The sequence below is a fragment of the Xiphophorus couchianus genome, chromosome 2 (assembly GCF_001444195.1).
Source record: "Xiphophorus couchianus chromosome 2, X_couchianus-1.0, whole genome shotgun sequence".
Taxonomy (NCBI): Eukaryota; Metazoa; Chordata; class Actinopteri; order Cyprinodontiformes; family Poeciliidae; genus Xiphophorus; species Xiphophorus couchianus.
The window spans coordinates 11124159-11135466 of NC_040229.1; the positions used below are offsets into that span (position 1 = coordinate 11124159).

Genomic DNA, 11308 nt, shown 5'->3' on the forward strand with positions numbered 1-11308 from the left:
CATTTGGGAGGAATTTTCCCAAATTTCCCCACTATAATTCCTTCCAAATGTCCCATATTAATTCCTTTGGGAGGATTTAATATGGGACATTTTTGAGGAATTATAATGGGACATTTTTGAGGAATTATAATGGGACATAGGTGAAGAAATAATATGCAACATTTGGGAGGATTTAATTTGGGACATTTGGGAGGAATTATAATGTGACATTTGGGAAGAAATAATATGCGACATTTGGGAGAAATTAATATGGGACATTTGGGAGGATTTTGCCCAAATTTCCCATTATAATTCCTCCCAAATGTCCCATATTAATTCCTTTGGGAGGATTTAATATGGGACATTTTTTAGGAATTAATACGGGATGTTTGGGAGGAATTAATACGGGACATTTGGGACGAATTAATATGGGACATTTGGGAAGAATTATAATGGGACATATGGGAGGATTTTCCCCAAATTTCCCATTATAATTCCTTCCAAATGTCCCATATTAATTCCTTTCGGAGGATTTAATTTGGGACATTTGGGAGGAATTAATATGGGACATTTGGGAGGATTTTCCCCAAATTTCCCATTATAAGTACTTCCAAATGTCCCATATTAATTCCTTTCGAAGGATTTAATATGGGACATTTGGGAGGATTTAATATGGGACATATGGGAGGAATTATAATGGGATAATTGGGAGGAATAATAATAGGTCTGCAGCGCTGGAGGTGGCGACGAAGAGTCTCTGGGGCCGCCCTGAGGCGGCAACGACGAGCACTAAGAGGCAGGGTCTCGGGAGGAGCACTAAAGGGAGGAGACTCAGGAACACTGAGTGGCGGAGACTCAAGAACACTGAGGGGCGGGGTCTCGGGAGGAACACTGAGGGTCGGGGTCTCGGAGGAACACTGAGGGTCGGGGTCTCGGAGGAACACTGAGGGTCGGGGTCTCGGAGGAACACTGAGGGTCGGGGTCTCGGGAGGAACACTGAGGGTCGGGGTCTCGGGAGGAACACTGAGGGTCGGGGTCTCGGAGGAACACTGAGGGTCGGGGTCTCGGGAGGAACACTGAGGGTCGGGGTCTCGGGAGGAACACTGAGAGTTGGGGTTTCGGGGGGAACACTGAGGGGCTCTGAAGGAACACTGGGGGGCTCTGGAGGAACACTGGGAAAGTCTGATGGAGCAGAGAACCCACTAACTGGGGCAGAGAACCCACTAAATGGGGCAGCAGACCCTCTTACTGGGGCAGGATGCGCAGGCACCACAGCGGCTGGAGCAATCTCTGGAGCGCGGGCTGCTAGGGGCTCTGGCCGCGGAAGCTCCGGAGGTGCTGCGGGCTCGGGCGCTGGAAGCTCCGGTGGCGCGGAGACCGCAGCGGCTGCGAGCTCTGATGCGCTGGCTGGAACTGTCTCTGGAACGCCGGCTGGAGTTGCTGGTCCCAGAGATGATGGAGCTGGACTGGCGGAGAGACCGTGCAGCTTGGGAGGCAGAGTGTTGCCTTTCAGAACGGCAACTGCCGTCAGGCGCTCCCACTCTGCCTCCTCCTGCAACTCCGCCAGCCCCAGGTGCGGAAGTCGCGGGATCCAGTAGTCCAGCATAATGACCATGCGCGTGGCTATATTCAGGCGCTGACGGGCTGAATATGGTCTTGCCGCCTCCTCTACAGAATCCTTTATGGTTTTTCTTAAACCTGCTGGATCCATATTACAAGCGAGCCTCACCGATCGGTCTGGTCGGGTCCTTCTGTCAAGAATTGGTGGTGAGAGGTGGTGAGGCAGATGCTGTAGACCCAGGTAAGATGAATAAATGATTTTAATAACGAAAACACAGTCCAACTAACGGGCAGCTCAGCCGAGCAGAAGCCAGGGCTCGACGCCGGTAGCAACCGTTAAAACGAATGGCGAACACGAAGGACTCGGAACACATTAGACGAGGACCCCGCAGAGACACAGGTGACACTAAATACGCACAGGGTAATTAGGGAACGAGAAACACCTGGGAGTAATCGAGGGGAGAACGGGACAACACGGAGACACAGAGACACCGAAAACTCGAAATTAACACACAGAAAACACAGAACATGACACATGAAGCTCGGGTGCTCATTGAGGCCATAACTCGGGCATGGGAGAAGTTCACAGAGGTCATGGAGAACCTTGGATCAGACAGAGTGCTTCGAAGACTTCCTCAATCCCACCATCGCATATCCACTGAGGAAGCGGAACTTGGGGACTTTGGATCAGGCTTTGCTGAGTTGACCATGGTGAGAAGCGCAGAGAAGGAGTGGGCATACTTTTTGCCTCTCACCTTTTCTGCCTGTATGTTGGGGTTTACGCCAGTGAAGAGGGCAGCTTCATTCCACCTACTTGTGGGGGGACGGGTTCTGACGGTTGTCTGTACTTATGTGACAGACAGCAGTTCATATTGGCCAACTTTTTTTGAGTTGTTGGAGGGGTGCTGGAGAGTGTCCCTCCTAGAGACTTTCTTGTTCTGCTGGTGGGTTTCAACGCTCATGTGGGCAATGACAGTGAGACCCAGAGGGTTGTGGTTGGGAGCAGGGGCGATTCTAGGATCTGACCTTTAGGGGTGCTGAGCCCCCAGCAGGGCTAAGACCCATGAGAAGATAATCGTTGGTGCAGTTTTCTAAATCTAACTGCTTATTTACATACGTTCACAAACAAAATTAAGAGACATGTTGTCAGTCATTCACAGAACAAAAGAACAATGTTCATTTTACTCAAACATATAGTTTGAGTAAAATGAACATTACTCAAATGTTCATTTTACTGAACATAAAACATCATAAAATGATCCATAAATGTTCATTTATGGATCATTTTACTGATCCATCAATGTTCATGTATGGATTTTACATAAAGAGTAAAATCAGAGAAACTTTAAATTTTTTCCAGAGGTGTATAAACTCAGTTTGAAACAGAATCTCTACTACATCATACCTGCCAACATCTGTTAACATTAAAACCATGTTATAATATTCATGTGCCTGTTAAATATATTATGCTATAGAGGCAACAAATACATTATATTAAATGGACAAAATGGTTATAAATTAACTCATAAAAAGACAAGAAAATCTACGGATAATAATAATTAATAATAATAATGATACTGACAACTGTAAATAACAACTGGATATGCATAATCAAAATAATTACTTTTAATAATAATTAGAAGAATGTAATAATAATAATTGCATTTTTTATATTCTGTTATATAACAATAAATACGTTTTTTTTTTAAACTGATAGTGATAGTGAGATAACATGAGAAGCTAAATAATAATGGTAATACTAACACAGATGAAAGGAAGGGAAAAAAATGCATATTTGTATTAATTCCCAAAGTACAATGTGAGTAGCACAGCTTTGTATTTATTTTTAATCTGGTTGATACTTCTGCATTGTTTTAGTTCCATACTCAGTTCGTTCCGTTGCTTGACCTCTTGTCTTTGTTGCAGTCCTTCCTTCAGGAATACGAAGGCGCCACGCAGCTGATGCTGGACACAGATTATCGCTTCCAGGTGACGTTTCCTTTCTGTCCGTCTTCGACAGCGTTAGAGTCTCTGCAGGTTCCCAGCAGCCTTCATCTGGAGTTCCTAACCAGGATCTGAGCCGTAAACCTTTCACTCCTCACGACTGAATTATGCTCACCTTGCACCTTACTGTAAATAAGACTTTTTAAAAAAAAACAAATGTAGGAAGACAAAATGCTGGGCAAGATGCAGAATTTTAAATTTGTGTTTGTTCTGAACAGTTTTTCATTCAAATATTCCTGTAAATAAATGTTAAATGACTTTTTAAACTACTATAAGGCAGTCTCTCGATGCAAAATTGTGACCAAGATTTATAAGTAAATCTTGGTCTTTTGTGTTAGAAAGTGTTTAGTTAATTTTATTGTTTAAGATTTTTAGCATCATTCACCACTGAAGGAAAGAACTTATTTTATTGCTGTATTTCCAGATACAAATTAAAATGACCTACAATCATTTCTGATCTTCTCTTTGGTTTATTTTGGGTTAAACAAAGTGATTGTGGAGAAAGAGGTGAAAATATCTGTTCATTTGTTTCCTGTTTATTTTTCATTAAAAAAGGGATTGTGGGCATTGATGGTTTTATTGGAAATGTTATTTAGTGAATCATCAGGATGTGTTATTTTTACAATAATTTCTATTGAAGTGATTTGGTGTATTAAATTGGCAGCCCTTTGATAAACTGAGCAGCTTTCCTTTTAACTACTTAAAAAAGTAATAGACATATTTTGTTTCTAGCATGTTAATTTAGTTGTATTACTGTTTGCAGAATTATATTTTCATGTTATAAGAAAACACTTATAAAAAAACTCTCAGGCTTCTCTGAGTTGTTCTAATCAATGTGTAAATATTTTTATTTAAACATTCAAACACTGAAATAAGAGTATAAAATTAAAAAAAGAATGACAAGAGTCTGATCACTTTTCCAAAAGTGTACATAATGTGTATTTAACATTTAAAAAGACATTACAGTATATAAGTGGAGAAAAACATCAAAATGTTATTTAAGAATGAGTCAGAATAGAGCAGGTTATTGTTCAAACAGAATGAATGAGTAAACTAAGAAACCAACACGAATTAATTAACTAACATGTTAACAACTTGCAAAACAAATTTTAAAAATGAGATGAATATGGCAAGATATAAATCCTAAAAGAAAAGGGGAAAATGAAACACCTGTGGCATTTATAAACGCTTTAAACTGGTTTCAGCTTCTACTAAAAAAAAGCATCAGTTTTTTTTAATTGATTAGACTATTTTTTTAAAATCTGCTTTATCAATTTTATTTTGTAAAATTCTCCGTGTATCCTCTTGCCAACCGACCAGACGAGCATCGCTTTATTTCTCTGTCATGTTGGCAGAGTGAGGATGAATTATTTAGCAGCAGTGGAGTAAAGTGAGGTTGGATGGTGATGAGGATGCAGCCTCATCACCGGGATACAGCAACATCCTCCTCCTGCTCCTCTTCCTCCTCCTCCTCTTCCTCTTTCTGAAGGAGCATCTTCTGCCGCTGACGTCATGACAGCAGCATCAGCTGTTAGCTCCGCCGCTGTAAGCCTCTCCACTGGCCGTCGCTCCCCGCACAAAGGAAATATATGAGATCCCCTCCAATCCCTGAAATGGCGACACAGGAGGTTCAGCTGAACGAGACTCTGGCCCACCTGAAAACCGAGTCGGAGACGCTGAAGACCAAGCTGGAGGAGGAGAGGGCGAAGCTGCACGACGTCGAGCGTGAGTCCTGAAAATGGAGAGGCCTCCATGCTTTCGTCTCCCATCCTGCCTACTCACCGTCAGGGGGGGGAAACGGGACATTTCTATCATTGTAGCCGCTCGGTTCGGCTCTTTAACGCTCTGTTCACGGGTCGGTACAGATTATTGAGCTGATGAGGAACCAAAATGTTTGCTGCCCGATCGCTTTTATCGCTGATGTCACTGGTCTCTCATCAAAACACATAAAATGCTGTTTTTGCTATATGTTTATCACATTCATTCTGCACTGAAGATGATTGGAGCCACTGGTGAAAAATTCTAAAATAAAAAATAAATATCTGACTTTAATCTCAGAATTCTGAATTTAACCTCGACCCCTTGAATACTTAAAAAAAAAATAAAAAAAAAACACTGAAATCCAACATATTAACGCTAGAAAGTGATTCCTCCTCCTGCACAATTTACATTTCTGTTAATGAAGATGGTTACCATCTGCATTAAAGTCAGACTTCTGAAAAAAAATCATAAATTTAATTTTACTTTTCTCAGAATTTTGAGAAAAGTCAGAATTCACAGATTAAAGTCAGAACTGTGAGGAAATAAAGGTAAAATTATAGTATAATATATAATTATATATTATGTAATATATAATTATATTAAAGTCAGAATTCTGAGATAAAATTCAGAATTTTGACTGGGGAAAAAAAACTGAATTCTGACCAAAAAAAGCAAAATTCTCTTTTTGCAATTAAGTGTATTAATGTGATGGGGGGGAGGAAAAGGAAATTTCAGCAAAAAACAATACTTGAAAAAACTAGGAAATTTCCGAGTTTGATTAGTCAAAAATGTGCAAAAAAAAAAAAAAAAAAAACTCAGACATTTTCTACAAAAAACACAGAAACTTTTGAGTTTCACAAATCTAAAATTTTTGAAATTCAGAAGTTTCCATGATTTTCTAAACAAATTCTGAGATTAATCTCACAATTTCTGAAAATTTTCTAACAAATTTTCAAAGTCCAAAATATCCTTGTTTTTTAATGAATGTTTCTGAGGGGTATTTTTGGTGCAAATTTACTCCCTTTTTTCTATCTGCTATGGTTCCAATACAGCATCGTAAAATCCTCTTCTGAATTTCTCTTTAGCAGAAACAAAGGTTATTTTCAGTATGCCATAGTTTAATAACTAATATCCTAATATTGCAAGTACAACTGAAGCATTAATCCAAATTCTTGTAAAATTGTTCTCACTTCTTGAACTTTTTCTCCTTGAGATTTTGCTACATTTCAACCACAAAGTGTAACACAATACATAGTGTTTTATCCACAAATTTATGCTAAAAGTGTGGAAATAAGAAAGCCAGAGGAAGTTCTGTTTGGAGTTTACCACAAGATATATATGATTAATGTAGTTTGCCCATAGAGAAACACGGTGGTGGCAGCATCATGCTGTAAGCGGTTATAATTCAGCAGAAACAGGGAAGCACTGGAAGACAGATGGAGCTAAATAATGGAGATTCTTCGTCCTGCAGGGCGACAGCTCCAAACATTCATGCAGTGACATGTTAAATGTGAAAAGTTTCATATTTTTGTAACAACTCGCTCTCTGTGTCGGTGCAGTTCACCAGGTGGCAGAGAAAGTGGAAGCCCTGGGTCAGTTCGTCATGAAAACCCGCAGGACTCTGAAGGGACATGGCAACAAAGTCCTGTGCATGGACTGGTGCAAGGACAAGCGGAGAATCGTCAGTTCCTCACAGGTCGGGTTTCTTTCTCCTGCTCTGCAGATTTTTATCTGCTGCCCATTTTAAAACCAGTTTTTTATTCTTTACTTTTTTCTTGTTTGTTGAAGGAATGGATTTTCCAGTTTCTAAATGTCTGTTGTCTTTTAATGCAGGATGGAAAAGTGATTGTATGGGATGCTTTCACCACTAACAAGGTAATGCTTTTAGTCTCACTTTATTTAGGTGCAGGAGTTTATTTTTTTTCATATTACTACAAAAAGTTGTAGTTTCTTGTACTTTTAAATAAATTCGGTGCCTGACTCTGACATCATATCGTTCACTATGTGCTTAAAAAACAAGGAATGTGAAAGAGAGAAAAGACGGAGTAACAGACTTCAAACACTTTCTACTGTAGACTATTGTTATCTGAAATAAGCTTTATGAAGAAACAGTAAATACATCCAAAGAACAAACCGAACAGGACCAGAGCAGTACATCATTCTCCTGTTGCAATATTTCTCAGATTCAATAAAGAAACATAAAAAACATTAAATCTCTGTTTATATGAAAGGAAATAACATAACAGATAAAAACAAATAAGGAAGGAAACACAACATTTAATAGCTAGAGTTAAAACTTGTCTACATTAAATCCGAAATATTCTTCCTTTATGTATTTTGGAAGATGTTAATTACATCTTATATCCACGATCCTCTTCCTCTCTGTCCTGTTTTCATCATGCATGGCGATTCATCCCAGTCCACGCCTCGCTCACGCTGCTTTGTGTTTTGATGTTCATTAGGAGCACGCTGTGACAATGCCTTGCACCTGGGTGATGGCCTGCGCCTACGCTCCATCTGGCTGCGCTGTAGCTTGTGGGTGAGTTTGCTACAACCCTCGGCAATCTAAACCTGCTGCTCATTTACTGTTTGGTGAACTGGGCCTGTTTTCTGTCACAGAGGCCTGGATAATAAATGCTCTGTGTATCCTCTGTCCCTGGACAAGAATGAGAACTTGGCAGCGAAGAAGAAGTCGGTGGCGATGCACACGAATTACCTGTCTGCCTGTAGCTTCACCAACTCAGACATGCAGGTGATAATAAAAAAAAAAAAAAAAAAAAAAACAGCAACATGACGTCCTAATTCTGTTAATGATTCACAGGAGCGTCAGTCCTGGTCACATGATGTTTCTCACAGCAAACACAAAGCAATAACAGCCATATGTTAAACAGCACCATCAAAAAGGACTTTTATTTCATGAATGTTTCTATATTTTGTGATGTTACAGCCATCAAAGGTGAAGCATTGTATTGGGATTTTATATTTGTGGTGTACAACAAATGTGCAGTGGAAGAAAAAGATTGCAATATTTATAACCTCATGCAAAAATATCTGAAAATTGTTGCATGCATTTGAGTATATATATATATATATACTTAATAAACATTTGCTGCAATTAAAGCTGCAGGTCTTTGGGGTATTTGCACATCTATAAACTAAAGAGTTTGCACATTCTCATTCTCTTTTCTTTTTTGTTCATCTTTGAATGTCAGTTTTCAGTTGTGTAGAGGCCATTCTGTAAAGGCCATATTTCTAGAGTTCATGGCTAATAGTTGCCCTTTACCAAATCTCTTATGACCCTCCAGAGTTAACCTGGGCCTCTTCAATTCAATTCAGTTTCTATTTAGTTTATTTAGTGGACACCATTTGCTTTTTAGGCTCCAACTGAAGAAAAATGGATTGTATTTGGTGATGTAAAAATAAACAGGTCTGTATTTTTCACATTGTCAGTTTTGCAACACTTTTCATACTTATGCACTCGTTTGTGTTGTTCTATCACATAAATCATATAAATAAAATACATTCAAGTTTATGGTTGTAGAAAATGTGAAATGGCTCAATAGGTGTGAATACAATTCTTCTTCCTCTTGTCTGCTTGTGTTGAAGATCCTGACGTCCAGCGGGGACGGGACATGTGCATTATGGGATGTGGAAAGCGGGCAGCTGCTGCAGAGTTTCCATGGCCACGCTGCAGACGTGCTCTGTCTGGACCTGGCTCCATCTGAGACTGGAAACACGTTTGTTTCAGGGGTGAGGACTGCCTCCGCACCACTCTGTTTGCAGCTTGTTAACACTTTGAAAGCTTGTTTTTGTTCAATTATACCTCGACTCTCATGGCAGGGCTGTGATAAGAAGGCTAATGTGTGGGACATGCGTTCAGGACAGTGCATTCAGTCATTTGAAACTCATGAATCTGACATAAATAGCGTGCGGTATGTAACTGTCTTAATCCAGGCTCATTTTATTGTTTGATTTTCACTGTTAAAAAAGCTTTATAGTTTTATAATTTTCTCCCCTTGTTTTAAAATAGATACTATCCAAGTGGAGATGCTTTTGCATCTGGTTCAGATGATGCCACAGTAAGTACATCACTATAAAAATATGTAAAGTGGTTTATTTTTGCCTCAAAAATTCCCCCGTTTTGTTTCAGTGCCGCCTGTACGACTTGAGGGCCGACAGAGAAGTTGCCATTTATTCCAAGGAGAGCATCATCTTTGGGGTCTCCAGTGTTGATTTCTCACTCAGTGGTATAAATTTCTTGCTCCAGATTCTGATGTCATCTGCACTGCCTGCAGTTACTGCTTCCAGAAACCACAAAATACGTTTGTGTCTGTGTATGACCTTTTAAGGTCGGCTACTGTTTGGCGGATATAACGACTACACCATAAACGTGTGGGACGTTTTGAAAGGAACTCGGGTCTCCATTCTGTTTGGACATGAAAACCGGGTCAGCACTCTGCGCGTCTCCCCCGATGGGACGGCCTTCTGCACAGGATCCTGGGATCACACTCTCCGGGTATGAAGGATGCCAGGTTTCGCTCTAGTTGATCATTTCTGCACTCTTTACCAACTTTCATCGACTATACCTGCTGTTTTGTTTCTGTTTTTGTTCCAGATTTGGGCCTAAACACGCTCCAGTGGAAACTACTGAAGGCACAAAGACGTTTCTGTTTGCTAGCGTACAATCAGCGAGATAGAACCTCGGTTTTGGTTGTACATAGGGCATATCAATAGAATTGTATATAATCTTGTCTTCTGGTCAGGGTAGATTTAAATATTTCTGAGATGTTAAACTAACTGGCACGCTTACATTACAATATGAAAATAGCACAGAAATATTTAATATGTTACAGAAAATATGAATGGTAGAGACTTGCATTGGCGTGGGGTAGAAGTGACACAATAAAGTATTGTATTGTGTGTGCCCACATAAAGGACTATATTTATTTGTTTTCTTCACTGGTGATAATGAAAGATGCAGCCTGAGGAGGAAAACCAAAAAAATCTGACAGGGAAGGAGGAGAGTAGAATCTCTCCCTGCAGGGCTAGAATTGGAGAAAATAATTAATATTATTTAATACTTAATTTAAAAAAAAATATTTAAAATACCCAATGGACAGTAGTGAAAAGTGACGTAAAATACAACAAGTAAAACTTGTGAAAAACCACATATTTTTAACAGCCTTCCAAATCTAAACTGAAGTAAATAAATTACATTTATGATTACAGTTTATAATTTTGATTTTGTAATTTTGCAATAATAAACCAGGCTTTTTTTATTGTATGTTGTTCAGTGCTTCAAGACAGCTTCCCAGCATAAATATTCATAAAAAACCACTTTCTTTCTTTTTTTTCAAGCACTCCAGCTTCTAATCCAAGTACTTCTATGTTACATTTAAGAAAGATTGCAAGAATGCACTCCTTCCCAAGCAACTGCGCGATGGCTGTAATTTCATATTCACTGTAATTATTTTTGCTGTAGTTTAGTGTACAGATATAAAAGGGACTGTTATTCAGAATATTATAAATCTAATAAACCAAGTTTTGAATATCTTTATGTGTCTATCACTTCGCTATATGTCACAGGGATTTGTTTGACTAAAATACGATTTTTAAAAAAAAAGTTTCTTTTTATGCACAAAGTAATGACTCTAAGTAAGATCCTACTGGTACATATTACTTATTTGAGTAGCACAACATTTCATTACAGCAAACTATGAAAGAAATATAAAGAAAAAAGAACAGGAAACAAAATAAAGCAAAAAATAATTGGCCACAATAGGTACTAAATGTCTATCTGGTGTGAACGCACAATTAGTACAAACTGTACGACACTAGGGGGCACCATTTCGTACCTTAAAAAAAAAATCTGTAAAACTTTAGGGGAATGAAAAAGAAAATTATACATTTCTTGACGGAAACTCATGTGTAAGGACAAGGAAAAACTAAATATATGTTTATGCTTTTATTTCTTATTATGTCAGTTTTGGTCCTCCATACAAAA

The 11308-nt window shown here is 39.1% G+C and overlaps 2 protein-coding genes across 3 annotated transcripts in view; both read left to right on the top strand.

The window, feature by feature from the left end:
* Window positions 1–4219, top strand: part of myo5c (myosin VC) — a 29511-nt gene extending 25292 nt beyond the window's left edge. For both annotated transcript variants that reach the window (XM_028002925.1, XM_028002932.1), the window contains exon 40: window positions 3466–4219. In XM_028002925.1, the coding sequence (XP_027858726.1) occupies window positions 3466–3618 (153 nt within the window). In that variant the 3' untranslated portion in view covers window positions 3619–4219. The remainder of the gene's footprint in view (window positions 1–3465) is intronic.
* A 680-nt stretch (window positions 4220–4899) lies between these two features.
* On the top strand, window positions 4900–10857 carry gnb5a (guanine nucleotide binding protein (G protein), beta 5a). Its single transcript, XM_028005128.1, has 11 exons — window positions 4900–5268; window positions 6864–7000; window positions 7138–7179; window positions 7767–7843; window positions 7924–8056; window positions 8911–9054; window positions 9145–9236; window positions 9335–9383; window positions 9455–9551; window positions 9654–9820; window positions 9920–10857. The coding sequence occupies exons 1-11, from the start codon at window positions 5133–5135 to the stop codon at window positions 9929–9931; spliced, it is 1086 nt and encodes a 361-aa protein (XP_027860929.1). The 5' UTR covers window positions 4900–5132; the 3' UTR covers window positions 9932–10857.
* The last annotated feature ends 451 nt before the right edge of the window (window positions 10858–11308 follow it).

Bases quoted from the DNA above. Each gene is read 5' to 3' on its own strand.
- gnb5a (XM_028005128.1), top strand. From the start codon at position 5,133: ATGAGATCCCCTCCAATCCCTGAAATGGCGACACAGGAGGTTCAGCTG. The intron at 7,180-7,766 runs GTAATGCTTTTA...GATGTTCATTAG, and splicing joins ATGCTTTCACCACTAACAAG to GAGCACGCTGTGACAATGCC. The intron at 8,057-8,910 runs GTGATAATAAAA...CTTGTGTTGAAG, and splicing joins TCACCAACTCAGACATGCAG to ATCCTGACGTCCAGCGGGGA.